This window comes from Apteryx mantelli, chromosome 3 (assembly GCF_036417845.1).
Source record: "Apteryx mantelli isolate bAptMan1 chromosome 3, bAptMan1.hap1, whole genome shotgun sequence".
Lineage (NCBI taxonomy): Eukaryota > Metazoa > Chordata > Aves > Apterygiformes > Apterygidae > Apteryx > Apteryx mantelli.
In genome coordinates, this window is record NC_089980.1 from 57,126,711 (window position 1) to 57,145,960 (window position 19,250).

General features: G+C 40.2%; 1 protein-coding gene across 1 annotated transcript in view; it reads left to right on the forward strand.

Annotated features, from left to right (window-relative positions):
• DISC1 (DISC1 scaffold protein) overlaps window positions 1–19,250 on the forward strand; it is a 206,700-nt gene that overhangs the window by 65,769 nt on the left and 121,681 nt on the right. Inside the window, exons 7-8 of the mRNA XM_067294574.1 lie at window positions 8,938–8,992; window positions 13,300–13,402. Coding sequence (XP_067150675.1) covers window positions 8,938–8,992; window positions 13,300–13,402 — 158 coding nt within the window. The remainder of the gene's footprint in view (window positions 1–8,937; window positions 8,993–13,299; window positions 13,403–19,250) is intronic.

Below are 19,250 nucleotides of genomic sequence, written 5' to 3' on the forward strand. Positions count from 1 at the left end.
TATTCTGCATACATTTTTTGTCATCGTATGTATATTTTGCAATTGATACAGGAACTGTTTCTGTTTAAGCAGTATATATATTTATGTATCTTGAATGTAGAAATCAGCATGACTTGCTTTTTGCCCATTTTCATTCTTTTAATTTTTTTCTTAGGAAGCAAAACATAAATACACAATAGCCTAAGATGCAAAGGGAAGTATACTGGCAAAGCGGAAGGAAAGAAATTCAGAAATGTTCCTTCCTTTAGTAGAAAGCTCTTCTTCCCAGTATTATACTTCTCAGCCTTCCTCTGAAAAAAGCCACTTCCGTAATGTCTGCCATTCCTTCATGTATATCATAGCTTCTCAGAATATTCTTTAAAATGTTTTTAAAACACTAGCTCTTGTATTACGATATTTACTGGCCTCTGGGGTCCTGTAGGAAGCCTGTGATAGAGCGAGGAGTGTGTGAACCAGACCACTCGATTCCCAGTCTTCCTTCTCTGTCCCCTACTGCACTGCATTGTTTGTGTCCTTATTTTGCACACGGATTAATCCTAATTATGAACATCATTGTCTCAGCAGTTTCCAACTGTGTTTTAACAGGTTAACATATTCAATGCCTGTTTTTCTTTAAGGTCATCAAAATGAGATGCTTACAAGGCACTGGCTTGCTTGAAGTATTTGGACCTTTAAAGTTTTCCCTTAGTCTGTTATTACATGCTATGTCAGCCTCAGATCCTAAATATGCAGCCGTCCCACATCCTCCTGCAATTCTCTGGTTGAAGTCCATGTTTTGCCAATGTATTACTTGTTCATCCTCCAGAAAAGAGTAATTCCTTAGCTCCTGCCTTTCTAATCTGGTCTAGTGGGTATAGAATGAGGCCCTAAGATATACTTTGCAAGTCTGCATTGCTTTTCTTTTCTTCTCTCCTCATTATAGATCCTAATGTGTGTAAATCCACTGCAAGCAATTTAAATGGTAGGGCTACATGGCTATCTGCATGAATGAGGAAATTGCATATGAAGTATAGATTGCTGTCAGTTCTGCAAGTGTTAAAAACCTTTCTTTTCTTGCCTTTAGTCAGTTAAATTTGTGCTAATTGAATTCCTGTCTTATTCTAGTCCTTCCATCAGCGAGGTCAAGAACTTTGCATTCTCTGTGATGGAGTTAGCTTATACTGAATTTGAGAAGTAACTTCTAAATGGTCCTTATAATAGATTGCAGAGACTGTGAGGACAAGCAGTCAAATCTCTGATTAGCTGTTCTGCCAGAGAAGAATAGCAATGAGTCAAAAGTATGGCTATCTTCCCAGACAAAAATTCAGTGTTATTCCAAGGAGCTCTTTTTAAAGCAGTTTTCCCTGGTAGTCAGAAGTAAAGCAACTTCTAAGCAGACGGAACATCCCTCTTAAAATGAAATACGATGCTCCAGGGTGCTGGTAAAAGAAAATACTATTTCTGGTTCAAGTCGCTTGTAACAGATCATGGCTATTAAAACCCTTTGTCCATCGAATGAATCGGTATTGACTGACTGGTTGCTGCTGTGGGTCAGCTGGAGCATTAGCTTGTCAGATAATTGGAAGGCTTGTGAGGGGCTTCTCTGGGCTGGTGTTTTATGGCAGAAGAAAATGTGGGAATAAACTGAGTTAAAAGACAGTAGTTGGTAATGCTGACTGATTCGTACAGTTTTGATTGTTGCATGTGAAGCATGTGGGTTAATCTCTAAAAGGGATAAAGAATTCCTACAGTGTCACTCTAAAAATTAAATAAAATGCAAAACAAGGTACCACTCTGAAACTCATAGCATAAGTGATACAGTAGTTATAAGAGTCTGCATGAATGTAATAACTGTAATAAAAGGGTTCTTCAGATTCAAGTCTGTGTGGTTGATGTGGCTATCACTAGCGTGGATCAATACTATGATTAACTGATACTGTTAGTTTTTATTGATATTCTCCAGATTAATGTAAAATTGTCTCTTAAAATTACAGTTCTCCTCTCAATATAATGGCAATGTGTGATTCCATATATGTGTTTTTCAGTGACTTGATAGATATTTCTAACAAGAAATCTGAATAAAAAGAGGCTTGCTTTTTTATCCCCCTCCACTCTCTCTTTCCGTTCAACACTGGACCTGAAAGTCCACATGGATTTGTGCATCACTGTTAGCAATAAGGATACTGCAATTGGGTTGTGGTTTGTTTTTGGTTTTTTGGATGTGTGTTTTTAAAAAAAATTAAAAATTGATCTCACTTCCTCTGCAGAGGAGTGAAACACAGCGTGAATCTGTGGAGGCTTTTTGTCAGTAAAATAAACAGATAGGAGGAAATGCACACAGAAGAGATTTGTTAAAGACAGAAGTGCCATCTTTATACTGTTGTTCTTCTGGCTATAACTGCACTTTACATTTTATGATGTCTTGGCTCCTTAGAGTGGAACTGTATAAGCCAGTTACAGACCAGTCGGGCCAGTCTTCTGTTGTTCATTCAGTTACACACTGCAGCCGGCTGCTCCCAGCCGACATCCGTACACAAAGCGTAGCTCCTTCTTGCAGAACCTCCCCAGCTCAAATGGTGGGTGTGGTAGATACTTAAAGTCTTTGGGAACTCCACAGAGTCTGAGACAAGAAACGACTGCGTAATTCATTCCCTCTGGCATGCCCAGAGACAGGCAGGAAACTGATAATGGCATAATTTTGCATGTCATAGTTTGGTTTTTGCCCATATATTGCTGTAGCAAAGGTTGGTAAGGGAAAAGTTTGAGAAGGAGCATGTGGGAAATGTTAAACTGCTGTTGTGTGATGGCTAGCTGGCTGTTTTTCTGTTGGCTGTTTTACACTGGTGTTAACTTACATAGTCAAATGCTATTTCTTCTGAGGGGGCTGCCTCATCTGGAGCTGGAGGGGAGCCAGTGTGCTGGGGGGTTAATGAAGTGGTTGGCCTTGTCGTTGTGTAGATAGAAAAGGTGGGCACTCCAAGAAGCAGGGCATTAGGGAGAGAAATACAAATAGCTTCATCATTAGCACAATTAAGTGATACAGTGAATGGCTGAATTCTGCTGCTGAGTCTGTCTCACTTCCTTCATGAATCACAGAATGGCTGAGGTTGGAAGGGACCTCTGGAGATCATCTAGTCCAACCCCCCTGCTCAAGCAGGGTCACCTAGAGCACGTTGCACAGGGTCGTGTCCAGGCAGGTTTTGAATATCTCCAGAGAAGGAGACTCCACAACCTCTCTGGGCAACTTGTTCCAGTGCTCTGTCACACCTCGCGTCCTGTCACTGGGCACCACTGAAAAGAGTCTGGTCCCATCCTCTCAACACCCTCCCTTCAGATACTTGTACACATTGATAAGATCTCCTCTCAGCCTTCTCTTCTCCAAGCTAAACAGGCCAAGCTCTCTCAGTCTTTCCTCATAAGAGAGATGCTCCAGTCCCCTAATCATCTTTGTAGCCCTTCGCTGGACTTGCTCCAGTAGTGCCACATCCCTCTTGTACTGGGGAGCCCAGAACTGGACACAGTACTCCAGATGTGGCCTCACCAGGGCTGAGCAGAGGGGGAGAATCACCTCCCTTGACCTGCTGGCAACACTCTTCCTCATGCAGCCCAGGATACCATTGGCCTTCTTGGCCACGAGGGCACATTGCTGCCTCATGCTTAACTTGGTGTCCACCAGCACTCCCAGGTCCTTCTCGGCAGAGCTGCTTTCCACCCCCAACCTGTCCTAGTGCATGGGGTTATTCCTCCCTAGGTGCAGGACCCTGCACTTGCCTTTGCTGAACTTCATGAGGTTCCTCTCCGCCCACCTCTCCAGCCTGTCCAGGTCTCTCTGAATGGCAGCACAGCCCTCTGGTGTATCCGCCACTCCTCTCAGTTTTGTATCATTGGCAAACTTGCTGAGGGTGCACTCTGTCCCTTCATCCAGGTCATTGATGAAGAAGTTGAACAAGACTGGACCCAGTACTGACCCCTGGGGGACACCGCTAGCTACAGGCCTCCAACTAGACTCTGCACCGCTGATCACAACTCTCTGAGCTCTGCCATTCAGCCAGTTCTCAATCCACCTCACTGTCCACTCATCTAGCCCACACTTCCTGAGCTTCCCTATGAGGATGTTATGGGAGACAGTGTCAAAAGCCTTGCTGAAGTCAAGGCAGACAACATCCACTGCTCTCCCCTCATCTTCCCAGCCAGTCATTCCATCATAGAAGGCTATCAGATTGGTTAGGCATGATTTTCCCTTGGTGAAGCCATGCCGTCTACTCCTGATCACCTTCTTTCCCTCCACATGCTTGGAGATGGCCTCCAGGATGAGCTGCTCCATCACCTTTGCAGGGATGGAGGTGAGGCTGACTGGCCTGTAGTTCCCTGGGTCCTCCTTCTTGCCCTTTTTGAAGACTGGGGTGACATTGGCTTTCTTCCAGTCTTCAGGCACCTCTCCTGTTCTCCAGGACCTTTCAAAGATGATGGAGAGGGGCCTAGCAATAACGTCTGCCAGCTCCCTCAGCACTTGTGGGTGCATCCCATCAGGGCCCATGGATTTGTGGGTGTCAGGTCTGCTTAAATGATCTCTAACCCACTCCTCCTCCACCAAGGGAAAGTCTTCCTTTCTCCAGACTTTCTCTCTTGCCTCCAGGGTCTGGGGTTCCTGAGGGCTGGCCTGAGCAGTAAAGACTGAAGCAAAGGCGGCATTCAGTAACTCTGCCTTCTCTGCATCCTTCGTCACCAGGGCACCCACCCCATTCAGCAGCAGGCCCACATTTTCCCTTGTCTTCCCTTTTGCTACTGATGTATTTGAAGAAGCCCTTCTTGCTGTCCTTGACATCTCTTGCCAGATTTAATTCCAAACGGGCCTTAGCCTTCCTCGTCACATCCCTGCATACTCTGACAACGTTTCTGTATTCCTCCCAAGTGGCCTGTCCCCCTTTCCGCTTTCTGTAGACTTCCTTCTTCTGGTTGAGTTTTGCCAGGAGCTCCTTGCTCATCCATGCAGGTCTCCTACCTCCTTTGCTTGACTTCCTACTCATAGGGATGCACCACTCTTGAGCCTGGAGGAGGTGATGTTTGAATATTAACCAGCTCTCTTGAATGCCCTTCCTTCTAGGGCCCTAACCCATGGGATTCCTCCAAGCAGGTCCCTGAAGAGGCCAAAGTTTGCTCTCCTGAAGTCCAGGGTTGCAATCCTACTTAGTGCCCTGCTTCCTCCTCGCAGGATCCTGAACTCCACGATCTCATGGTCACTGCAGCCAAGGCTGCCCCCGACCTTCACATCTTCAACCAGTCCTTCTTTGTTTGTTAGTACGAGGTCCAGCAGCACACCTCTCCTTGTTGGCTCCTCCACCACCTGTGTCAAGAAGTTGTCACCAATGCTCTGCAGGAACCTCCAGGACTGTTTGTGCCTAGCTGTGTTGTCTTTCCAGCAGATATCGGGGTGGTTGAAGTCCCCCATGAGAACCAGGGCCTGGGATCGTGAGGCCACTTCCAGCTGTCTGTAGAAGGCCTCATCGACTTCCTCTTCCTGATCAGGTGGCCTGTAGTAAACACCCACAACAGTGTCACCCATGCTAGCCTGCCCTTTAATCCTTACCCATAAGCTCTCGACTCGCTCTTCATCCACCCCTAGGCACAGCTCAATACATTCCAGTTGCTCTCTCACATAAAGAGCAACTCCACCACCTCGCTTTCCTGGCCTGTCTTTCCTAAAAAGCACGTAGCCATCCATGACAGCACTCCAGTCATGCGAGCTGTCCCACCATGTCTCTGTAATGGCAATGAGATCATGGCCCTGCGACCGCACACAGATCTCTAGTTCTTCCTGTTTGTTCCCCATGCTGCGTGCATTGGTGTAGAGGCATTTCAGGGAGGTGATCAAGCATGCAGGTTTCCCAGGAGGGATGCAAGAGGATCCTCCATAGCCCCATCCCATGCACACTTCCCTGGCTGCATTCACCTGCTGGAGGCATCCTGACTTGAGCAGTCTTTTGCCAGCTACCCTGTCACTATAACTCTCCCCTTCCCCCGTCTTTCCTAGTTTAAAGCCCTCCTTACCAGGTTGGCCAACCTGTTGGCAAAGACACGTGTTCCCCGCTTAGTGAGGTGGATCCCATCTCTCGCCATCAGTTGTCAATCTTCAGACAGGGTCCCATGGTCGTAGAAACCAAAACCCTGTTGCCAACACCAGCGGCGCAGCCAGTCGTTAACTTGGAAAGTCCGTCTCCTCCTCCTCCTCTCATCCATTCCCCTCACTGGCAGGATTGAGGAGAAGATGACCTGGCTCCCAGACCCTTGACCACCACCCCCAGAGCTCTGAAATCCTGCTTGATGGTCTCCAGTTTGCCCTTGGTGTCATTAGTGCCCACATGGAAGAGCAGCAGTGGGTAATAGTCTGAAGCATGGACAAGCCTTGGCAGTCTTTCCATGACATCTCTCACACGAGCCCCTGGCAGGCCACAAACCTCTCTAGACATGAGGTCAGGTCGGCAGATAGATGCCTCCGTCCCCTGCAGCAGGGAGTCCCCCACAGCAATCACCCGCCGCTTCTTCCGGGCGTTCCGGCAAGGCACAGGGTCTGTTGTCCCAGGTACTTCCCTGGCAGCCATGTCCATCTCCTCCTCATCCTGGAGGGCACTAAACCTGTTCTTCAGCTGCAAGTCTTCGGGAGGAGTAGGAGCCTTTCTCCTCCCATGAGCAGTGACCAGCTTCCAGCCTTCTTCTACGATGTCATGATGTACCGTTTCACACGGCACAGAGCCCTCTGGCAACTCCACTGCTGCGGGGGGTTGGGACTCCCGAAGCTGCACAGTCTCCGAGAATACCCTGTCTATCTCTTGCTCTGCTTCTCGGATGCTGCGCAGCCTACTGACCTCCTCCCGTAACTCCCTTACCTGACGACACAGCTCGTCAACAGCAGCACAGCTCCTGCAGGAGAGCTGGCTGCCAGCCCAGGCCTCCCAGAGAGGCCCCAAGCACTCCCTGCAGCCTGAGACCTGTAGAGCCGCATCTACTGTCAGAGGGTCAGTCTGGGTCCCAGCCTCTGACACAGCAACTCCAACAGCCGCTAGGGAATGTGCTCCATGGCATGTCACGACCATACTTGAGGAAGCGTACACCACAGGAATCAGAAATGAAGGTTCCTTTGTGCACCCTTCTGCTCAAACTGCTGCCTCTGTTAGCTGCGCTCTGGGAGCTGCGCTCCAGGCCTGGCTCTTATACAGGCCTCTCCCTAGCACTAGCTAAGAGGGTGCTTGACCTGTCCTAATCAAGGGCCACCGGGATCAAAGGCCCCAACTCCCTCTGGTCAGGGGCAACCAAGAGAGCTCGTTAGCAGCAGCCACTCCTAGCTAGAGCTTTTCCTAGGAGAAGTCAAGGCCTCCTGCAGCTGTCCTTGCCTAGCTTCCCCTTTCCTGGTCACAGCAATCACCTTCTAGTTCCTCAGGGGTCCTCAGAAAGCCCACAACTTCCAACAAGGTCCTCAAGTTCTAGTCAGAGCCCAAATACTGCTGTGCAAACTGCTGTGTTTGAAGCTGGACAAAATGTTCAAGCCAGACATTCTACAGGTGGTCAGTAACTGTATATTCCTCATTTTCTGGGAGTCCAACTTCAGGTACTTTGGGTTTCAGACTTTCAGAAATGCTGAGTCTTGAAATGGAGTTCAGTAAGTGCTATGCTTGCAAAATACAAAGCAGCAAGTTCTCAAAAGCTGAAATGCTTACAGGTAGGCAGCAGGGACTATACATGCATGTCAAAATTGGCACTCTGTTAATGTGCATTCTGAATAACAGTGCATTTGTGTTTCTTTCACCTATAAAATGAATACAGTGACCTATAAAATGAATACACCTTATCTTTTAAGAATATGCTTGAAATACATCCAGTGATGCTTCCAGATATGTGTTTGGATACTTCAGTAATGAACACTAAGAAAAGCTCAGAAAAAAATTAATAGTTCTTATTCAGGAAGAACATCACAGGTAGCTTGTAAAATATTACAGTGAGGCTAAAAGGAAGTGTTGAAATGCTGCTGGTGGGGAGTGCTGACTGTCATATACACTGAATGAAGTGTCGTACGGAAAAGAAAATAGTGTGCGATAATGTAATTGAACACTGTATAAAAATGTGTATCTACAAAGCAGGAGGGAGGGAAGTATTAAATGAAAGTTACAAAATTTATCTCCACACTGACTCCTAATGTTTGACTAGTTGGTTTGAATTTTTGATCTTTATATTAAAATGTAACTTTTGCCTTTGGTGCTTGTAAATAAACTCACGGGATTATATTATGTTCAGTAATGTCAAATTACTAAACTTACCTGTTTTTGCATATGGAAAAAAACCTTGAATTTGTTTACACTAACATGGATTATACCTCAAAATTTCAGCCCACTGTTGAATCAATGTGGTACAAATATTTTGTATGGTTTTATTAAACTAAACAAAATAAGTAGTGATATTTCAATACTGTGAAGACAAATGACTGCATTTGAGTATTTCTTAGCAAAGTTGGAAACCTGTTTATAAGAGGATAGTTAACTGCATATTCCGGGACAGAACCTTTCTTTTTTTGTTGAATGTTTGGTGATGGCCTAGCAAAAACCAGTCCTGAACCCTATTTTGAACTTGTAGATACTACAGTTATACAAATAATCATAATTGTGGTTTTGATGGTAAAAGAAATGTGTTTTTTTATACCTCGTTAATTAAAAAGTGTAAAACTAGTCTACAATCCATTTTGCAAACAAATAGGAGTAAGTGGATGGAAAAGGTTGGTTAGTCACTAGCAAAACAAAATATAAACACTGAAACCAAGTATAAGGATTTTATCTTGGTATTGGCTCTTTGTGCTAGTATGAGTCATTTTAAAGCCTATTTGTTTCCATATGAAAAAAGTGTGTATTGTGTAGCAGACCGTGATGAGCAGAGAAGATCAACATTATTTTATTTTATTTTAATTCCTTTTAGCCTTCAGGAAAGAGAACAATCGTTCAGCATGTCCATTAAAGAAACTACTGCCAAAGTAAGTATGTGTCAGTTGTCAGTTCTTCAGAACATTTAGAGAAGCAGATAACACCTTTTTAATAAATTGTCCATATTTTGGAAAGTTGGTTTTGTGGTATTTCTTCTGAACAGATTTTACATGTAAATATGCTTAAACGTACACTCTAAAAAAAGAAACTTAAATTTGGACAAACCGCAGAGATTATGCTTAAGGAAGCAGGTGGAGGACTCTGCTTCTTGGCTTATGTTTACCAGTCTTCTTGCTGGCCTCGATTTAGAAACAGATATCTTAGCTTCAATGAAATGAAAATGAACTGTGGTCACAATTTAATATTTTTTACTCTTAATACAGAGCCTCTTACCTTCCTACGTGCCTGGTTTGGTTGGTGTGAAGGAAAAACATAAATAAAGTTCCTCTTTCCCCTTGAAGAGTTGCTTTTTCCCTCCCTTTAAATAATAATAAACTAGTAATCCAATTCTCACACTCATTTAAAAATGCGAAGAAAAGTGGTGTGATGTATTTGGCATACCTTGGTTTCTAATCATAGATGTTAATACTCTTCCTTTCATTTTCTTGTTTCTTATGGCCTCCTTCCAAGAAACAGACTACTAAAGTTTTCTTTTTATTTCAAAATATCTCAGTGAACCACAGGTAGAGCATCTTTGCTCCAGAAGAAAAGTTCTTTAGAAGAAGAGTTCATTTATTGTATCTAATTCTTAGAGCTCTATATGGAACAGGGAAGGGAAAATATTTCTTGTTTTGATCATTAATCATTTTATACTGTGAAATAAGTTTGCTAGTTTTTCATGTTTTTTCCAATAGCGCTCTCCAAAATTGGTGAAAATTTTATCCTTTATATTCTATCCTTTGTACTCCTCTTGACCAACACTTTTAGCATGTACTATAAAAAGACTGTTTAATGGCTATATCTGAATACCCCTTCCTCTTCCTCTCCTGCTTTATTCTGACCTCATCCTTCTCTATCCCTTGTATTTGCAAATATCTTGAGATTGTTAGTATAGTCCATCATGATATGATACTTCTGCTCTCCCACCTGTTTTTTAAAGACCATGAATAAAGTATCAAATAAAAGATTGTAATTGACCTACATATAATCCACTAAAATTAATGGGGAATTTGGTACCTTAGAGCGATTCATTGTTTGAATTGCAGACATAAGCTAGAGATTTCGTCTTCCCCACTGAAAACGTGTGCATTACTCTTTGAAGGCTTACTTTACAACAGTAGTATCTAGAGACTTTTTAAATAAGAGCTTAAACTTTGGGTAACAGTTGAGAAGTCTGCATGGTAGAATTCCACAACCTGTTCATTTCTTTAAATATTAAACAGATAAAATATTACTTTAATTCCATTCCATTCCTATGTAATGGCTTTTTATTTATTAGATAAATAGGAAACATAAACAGACTCCTCCAAATCATTTATTATTTTATTTATTTAAATTATCTCATCCTATTTTCATCTCAAACTGAATAGAGCTAGTCTTTTTAATGTTTTTATTGTATGGGGAAAACACTGCATTGTCAAAGGCCTTTTTCTCTCCCCTGTGCCTCTAATATTTATATGGCTGTTTCTGCCTTTTCTGCCTCACCTATACTGTTTTCAGCTGAGGCTGCAAAAGCTAAGATTAGCACGTTAATGAAGGGAACAATCTCCCTAACCCACCTCCTTCAGTCAGAAATTAATATGTGCTTTTGCTAATGACAAGATTACTGCACTGTACGGGAGATCCAGGTGGACTGTGCTTTGCATCAGGCAAAGTAGAGAGAATTTACATCTCTTTTCTGAGGTACTGTTATAAAGAACTGTGAAGGCTACTCATAACTTTGCTTACCAAGTTCCTAATGGTTTCAGTGGGACTGCATTCTTGATTAATGATTATGTATCTGAACACAGATTTGTAGGATTAATTCCTAAACAAGAGATAACTTTTTCTTTTTTTTGAAAGTTCATGAGAAGAGCATTGAAGAGGATTTTTAAAATAGAGACTGTAATATTTGGCTCTAAAGGACTTCCCTGAAAGTGGAAAGGAGCTTTTTTTTAGAATTGGAGCGCCTTGGTCCTTGGGCTGCAGCAGAGCTGTGTTGAGCTGGTTGCTGAGAACAAGGAAAGGACATCGCTGGGACCACAGGCATAAGTGTTTGCAGTCAAGATAGTTAGATGTAGGTAGTGTGTTTACCTGGGGCTTTGTTCATCATCTTTGTTAGTTGAGAATTAAACTCTCCTCAGTGGCTGACTAAGCTACTGTAATGAATAATGGCAGCTGTTATGAAGATAAAGTATTTAGGAAAACCAAAAGAACTGGAGCTTGTAGAGTAGAACTGATGTAATTTAGAGGCAATGCTATTAGTTTAGAGGAAGTTAAATTTTTTTGCCTCTCCCGGTCTTTCATTTAGTTTTGTTGAGCTATGCCATATGATAGCCCTGAAGATTAATGGTGTTTGTTTATCCCCAGAATATATATGACACAGATGCCAGCAGAGACTCAGTAACATACTTATCTCATGTTCCAGAAGAACTATCTCTGTGGGTTAGAGGAACTTCCTTGCAGCCTCTGGTCCCTCTCCTTAGTCCATTAACAAACAGTGCCAGCAAGCTTCATTGCTGTGGCTGTGCTTACAAAGCGGACAGTGTTCATTAGTAACTGATTAAACCTCCCAGCTTGTTTTGCATAATTGCCAAACAGCTGTCTAGTGGTAATGACTTTAAGTTACTATGAGCATAGAATATATTCATGCAGTTTTCCTAGAGCTGAAAGATTCCTGATCTAATTGCAATTTGCTGAGCCATTCAGTTACCCCTAAAGAGAGAACACTGCTTGAAAAGAAGTCATTAGAAACTTTAAGATTTATTTTGGAAATAAGAGAGGGAAATGGCCTTTGGGTTCTTTAGGCACATTTATCCACTTGTGAAAGGTGTAGTTTTTTATTTTTTATTTATTTTTAACCATTTTAAGTAAATTACTAGATAAGGTAGAAAGAAGGAGGAACTAAAATAAAGTGAAATATCTGGGAAGTGAAAAATTGTATTAGGTACAGAAGTGATGAGACATATTTTTATGGTTAACAGATGCTTTCAGCTAAAGCAAGAGAGTGTTAACCATTTAATATTTACAATTAGTGTCATATCTGAATTATTATGCTTTAATTATACAAAAAGGTAATCCAATAGAGCTGTAGGGCTTTTGCTTTTAAAAACCAAAGTGATAGTGGTGCTTTTGTTAATATGTACAGTATATTAAATCACCACTTGCTTGTGAAGAAAAATATGAGCAGGGCAGGGAAACTTTCCTCTGGAGATTTCATTTCAAATCTCATCTCTTCACAGCTGGCCTGTGCCTCTCTTGACTGTTGCTTTACCCTTGGTTCCAATGAATGCAATGTTTTCTCAAATGTCAACTACAATTTTAAGCAATTGCTTGATGTCTACCTTCAGAACAAGGGTATTTACCACCACCTGGGTATAAGCCTTAGCCAAATGAGGAATTTTTCTGTTTGTTTATTTTGCTTTCCTTTCCAAGTGCTGTGATATGGGGGAAGAACGACATTTTTTAATATGTGAGAGTTGTATGAATTGTGTACTGTGCGTAAGGATTTTCTGAGGTGGTTATGTATGCTTAAATATAAAGTACAGAAACAGGTGAAGCTCCTTTCTTTTCATCTCTTTTCTCCTGTCTCTCTCCATGCTAATACCAGTTCTGATTTGTTGCTCATAGACTACCAATTAAAAAGAGAGAGACCGAGAGACCTGAACCTGATCCAGCTGTATCTCCTAATTGTGAAACAAAGTACAATATTGAGTTGGTATAGCCTTCTTTATTGCCTGTCCAGAGAATGTCAGGTGCTTTTCCTTTTTCCAGTTAAGACATGTGATGTGGTATCTTTGGTAAATAATAATAATAAAAAAAAAATCACAGTGCATTTTGTGTTATGAAATCTTAAACACCAAACCTTGGTTTCCTTAAATTCCACTGGTTCCAGGCATCACTGAAATTGTACAGAGTTCATAAGCTGCCCTTTCTTCTAAATTCAGCCTCAGTGTCTATTAGTGAAACATATCCTCTCTTATGTAGATAGCTAATACTAATAATGTTTTCTATTTTTATAATGGAATGTGTGGCAAAAGCCATGGAAATTCTGATTCATGTTGGATATTTCAGCAAAGACATCATTTTTTATTAAGCTTTGTTACATTGCTGTAGGATATGTCATGTTCATAAACCAAGAACATTTGAAGCCCCATTTAAATTGCCTTATATTTTTACATGAATGAATTATATATCATGGCTGTCTGCTTCAATCTAGGTTTGCACGAGTCAGAAACTCTGCAGTACTTTGAGGAGGAAAGTGAGTGATATCGAGACTCAACTACCAGCTCTACTTGAAGCCAAAATGCTGGCTGTGTCAGGTAAGTTTTAAATGATGGGAAGGGCTAACAATTGATGAGTGGTGTTTTAGGGCAGTTTGTTGACCTTTTTGTAGCTGAGCCTTCTTGGGAAGATGGTCATGGCTCTGTCTGCACTTGTCTGGGTCCCTTGAAGCCATTGCAAGTCTGGCAGAACTGATTAGCCTGGGCTGTGTCATGCCCTGTGTAATGTACTTCAGGCCCTTCTCCATAGTGGAGAACTGTTGTCCAAGAGAGTGCTGGGTGACAGGCATTAGTCATACAACGAACATGATATTTTTTGATAGGCAAAATTGATAAATAACTATCAATAGCTTGCCTAGTCTTTACAAGTTAAATGCCTAGAGCTCTCCAGCTAAAAAGAGACATAATAAGTTAACAACAAAGGTATAATAATTACATGTATGGGTTTTAAATGACACTTTAAAATGGAATACAATAATTGGCAGCTTCTGCTATTCAGATCGTTAAACAACTAATGTTGGCAGCAGAAGAGCAGTTTGGTCCTTGGAGCACTCGTGCGTGTTATTTACAACCAGTAAAACATTGAAATGTGATTACAGAGTCTGATTCATAACAGCTTTACATGCCACTTATTTGGGATTACTGCATGGTTTACTAAGGAAAAAAAGGCAAAGCACAGTTTTGTCTCTAAGTTTGAAGAGGTGGTTCTTCTAATTCAGCAAATTGTTTGCAGATGTGTAAGTAGACATCTCTCTACTAGACACCTGCCTCAGAGAGAAAGCTGAATAGGATGGAATGTAGATTTGGGTACAAGGAATTTTCCAGCATTACACTAATTTAAAGAAGAAAGTCCAGAGGTTTTTTAGTATGTGCCAAAGGTATGTGATATAGCTATATTTTGGCCTTTTACTCTCTCAATTAGGTATAAGAATCTGGTACCTGTATACATAGAATTATTTTAAAATGAAACCTTGCGCAATGTTATGTGGTTTGTTTGCCGGAAGTGCATAATATCAAACTTAAGCAAAACCCTAAAGGATTTGACCAGATCTTTTATTGATGGTTTTATTTTTCTGTGTCCAGGTGCAAAGTAGGCTGAGTAATCACCCTCCTGTGCCCTTGGGCTGTTTGAATATAGATAATTTTCTGGCTTTTAGAAACCAGAGTCAAAGTTTTCCCTGGCCATTTATGACTTTCTGAAGAGCAGAATAGTCCACAACCTGGATGTGCAACTGCTTCATGCTGCCAGCAGGAAGCAGTTGGCCAGAAATGATGTACCTCGTTCCAACACTTTGGGAGAGCAAATGAGAACTCTGAGGACCATTTCAAAAACATTCATAACAATACTTTATAGTTGTTAGCTCTTAAAAGAGGTTGCTTACATTTCAGGAGTGGATTCAAGAGACAATTTAATGCCAATGTTTCTATAAACTGTTTTCACAGTCCTGGGACGATGATTGCCTCTGCGTGCCTTTTAAGAAGTAATAGTACTAATTCTTAGTGTTGATAAGAAGCTCTACTTCTGTTTTTATTCTTACTCTGAAAAATTCTCTTACTTCAGGAATTTCAGTAACTGAGTGGTGCAGTCTCAAATTGTTATAAGGCAAAATTCTATATTATTTTTCTGGGAATTTTGCCCACATAAAATTTGCTTTCTTACTTTATAAATTCATATTGTTTGTATTTGTGTTCAAGCAACATATGATGCAGTAAGTCAAAAAGCTCTTAGCACTGTCACTTTAATGTGTACTTTCATGCAGTATAATCCTTCCTTGATTTTTAGTGTGAGTAAAGGTAAATCCAAAGAAGTGTTAAGCCTAATTGTGAACTTGGTATAGTGGAAGATGGAAAGCATCAATGGTATTCACTGAATGCCTCACTTCTGTAACTGCTTTCTTCAGTAAGATAGGCATCCAAGTGTTTTTCTGTCTTTGAATGATTTACTTAAAGTGAGGTCGCAGGTGGAGGACGTCTCAAGAACATCTGGAAATTGGTTTTCATTCCTGAGCCTGCTAAAAAAGAAAGTATCTCTCTGGTCTCCCATGCAAAGAGTAATTTGTCTGAGCCATATTGGACTGCAAAACTGCAAAGACACATCTATGATAAGAAAAGTTCAACGTAATCTCTATCTTAAATCATATCTATTGACATCAGTAAGGATCTGTTTAAAACTGTGCAAGGTTTTATGAGTTTATGTGTGGTTTTGAAGACTTACTGATGTCTGCAAGTCTGGCTAGCTTCCATTTACTAACCGAAGAAATACATTTTTACAGACATTATACCACAGTTACTGGGTTTCTCTCCTGTTGTGAAATGTATGGACTTTCAACTGCAGCTTGAAGGAAGCTGGTGACTTTAAGGCTATAATTAAGCTTTTTTTTTTTTTGAGGGAAGGAGGAAATAGTGGGAAGAAATACAAGTTAAACACTGAAATCTGGAGTTGGGAAAGTAGAAATGACTATAAGCTCAAAGCAGAGGAGAATGATGAAGCAGGGTGCTACATGTCTGAGATGTGTATGCATAAAGAGTATTATGGGAAATTAACCAGAAAAACATGCGCTTCTAGTATGCAACCAAAACTGAACGGGTATTACAGGAGTTTGGTGAAAGAAGCTGAGATATGTAACATTAACTACTAAAAAATTACAGCATGTTCAGGATGGGTAAGCAGGGAAAAAGGTATTGCATTGCATATTAAAAATGCAAATATGTTTTTTCTGAAGCTCACACACTGATGAGAAGCAGTGCATTTTATTGTCTTTGTGTGAAAAGAAATTACCTGGACAGTCTCTTGTTACTACTGTATCAGAAACAGAAGGTGTTTGAGGCTTTTTGGGTCAACTAATAGTAGCATCAAAAGCAAAGACTTGATAATAATGAGCGTTTCTAAGAGACAACTATTCACAGGATGGGAAGGGGGAGTTGGAAATCGTTAAATGTGTTCATGAAAGGTGCTGGAAATAACTTTTTTTATTTGCGGGGAAGATATAAAAACATACAGGGAAGCAGGTGTTTTAGATCTGATTTTTGTAGCTGGAGGGAACCAGTTGAAAATCAAGGAGGAAAGGTAAGTTGGTGATTGTGGATACTGTAATTTTCTTTACCCTGTTATAAAAAATAGATACTTTTAGTTAACATAAAGAGTAAAGCAGTGCTGGCATTTGTTTATGCTAAATGCAGGGTAGTAAGCTGTCTTGATGCAGGGAAATATAGTAATCACAGAAATTAGCTCTCTAAAGACCTGACAGTCAAAAAGAAATTCTGCAAAAAATGGAAATAGTTTAGGCTTAGAGCATGAAGTGATAAAATCAGAAAGGCCAAGATGCAGAATGTTTTGCAGCTAGGAAGGAAACAAGTCAGGAAGAAAAGATTTTGCAAATGCAGAAGAGGAAAGAGGAAGAAGGAGGAAAAAATAAGTTTGTTGTTTAAAAAGGTAAAAACAAAGTGAGCAATGAATAATATAGAGAAGACTGAGGTATTCAGTGTCTTGTATATTAATGTGTTAGGCGTAAATGAAAGATGTCTCTTAAATAAGGCATAGTTATGAAATATGTTTCAACCTTTTAAACACTGTCCAAGATTTAAGCCAGATATTGTGTATATGTACTCACTGAACAGGCAGGCAGCTAACAGAAGGTATCACTCCTGTTTGATTAATTAAGGGCCTGGGTACTAAATCATTAGAAGGTAAAGAAATCTTCAGTCTGATAATATGTAATTATTTAAGGACAACCTTGGAATGGTATAAAATTCAAAGGTAAATATTAATGGTGTGCATATGTATAAATGTAGAGGAAGAATAAAAGTTGGTGAACATAAGTAGAAGTAGTCATTTAGTCTGGGAGCATGAGGCAGGAATAGATTTCTGTTATTTCTGCATTTTACCGTAGCAACTGAATCATTCATTCCAATAATTTCATCAAAGAAAGCTGTTAGAGGATACCTAGAACAACTGCTCTCCTCTAAACATATATGATGTTGCTTTGTGTAACCTCACATTTCCCTTGAGGAAGCAGTCAAAGGGTTAAGTGATACTGGAATAGTGTCCAAACAAAAAAGGTAATAGAATGGAGTCTCACTTATCTGGGTTCATGTATCCCAAACGTTCAGTTAGATAAACTTAAGAACTTAAGAACATAGTTCTTAAGTAATATGTTAGTTTTCAGAGCTTACATGTGATGATAATTTGGAAAGCATGATATACTTCAGCTTTTAATAGCCACCTGGATAACTTCAAACAACATTAATGTTCTACCTGAACTGTGCTTTCTATTCCAGCCATGCTTATTCACAGTATTGGTCTAATTGCACCGGGAAATGCAAGAAGATACCTAATTTTCTTTTGAGAGAAAAATCCCAGAATAAATGCAATCTAAACGTAACAGTTCTAGTAGTCCTGCCAGTTAGGATAGGGTTCATTTTAACTTGGACGAGAAGTGGACTTTATAAGAGAATATAAGGAATATCAATCTAGAATAAAACATTAACAAGATAACTTGTATTTTAAGACTCTATAATGAAAGATGCATTTAAGGCGTAAGAGATAATTTCACATATATGAAAGTTTCTTCTCTCTGTTAGTTTTTCCTAGGAAGAAGGAGTGTAAGATTTAAGTGGGAGAAGGAAAAAAGTTTTGGGAATCTTCAGATTATCAAAGGTCATGGAATAAATACAGTAAACTAATTATATATAGTGAGATTTCAGAGTCGGGGAAAGCACACTCTTGGTTCTTCAAGAGACTCTTCTATCAACAATAACAATTCAGATCCTCAGTATCAGCTGCTCCCTTACCTTAGTCTGGCATTTGCCTATTGCAATTGATAACTTTACCTCAGTTAATACTCTTTAGATGCTACTCCAGAATTTTTCTCCAAGCAATTAGAAGAATCTTACAAGATTGTTCATGGTTTTTAAGTCAGTAGCTCTAGATAATTCTAACTAACAAGAGTACTCTTGAGTGTGTGAGATGTTAATATTGACATGCACATTTATGAATACTTTTTTCTTATTTATGAAATTTATTATGAATTCTTTTGAGTCAGCATCTAGTAGAATTTTCTTGTGATTTTTAAAACAAACAAACAAAAAAACCCACCCTTAAGGTCAGTGCTTAGAAACCTCTGTGTATGATTACTGTAACAATTGCTTCTTACAGTAGTTCTTAAAAAGCCTGTAATACTTCTGCTGGCAGTTATGGGAAGAACATGAAAATACCTGATACTGTATTCTTTCTGTTAGCATGGCATAGGTATTTAGCTATTTTTGGGGAAAAATAAGGTTACAGATCAAATAATCTTAAACCAGTCAGGAAATTCAAATTGTTGAGAATAATTTCAAAATTAAAAATCTTTTCTCTATACTGCCTAGGCCTATAATATATGTGCAAGTGTGAATTTAACTGTCAAAATTTATTTACCTACTGTTGGTAATTTTGCAAGAAACCAAATCATAATTTTGTGAGAAATGGCACATTTCTCATTTTTGCTTAGTGAGAAAATAATTTGGGAATGGAAAGATTTAAACTAAAACATATCTTTAGTCATTGTTTGGTCTGTTTCCTATATTTGAATAAAAGAGGTTATGTCTGATATATTTTGCAGTTTCTTTGTTTGCTGTAACTATGTGATTTTTTTTTCCTCTTGGGAATGGCTAGTAGCATAGGACCAGAGATCCAGACACTGGCTAGCAGGGAGCTAAGCAGACTTGAATGAAAGACAGAATTCATTGCATAGTTATCTGAGAGGTACATGTCATTAACTTTTCTTATGTGGTTCTTAAAAATTTAGTTTTGCAAATGCAAATTAGATTCAAATACAGAAGTTAGGATGAGGTGATTCATAAATAGTTTAAATTTTTTTTCCCATCTTAAAACTGTCTACAACAATAA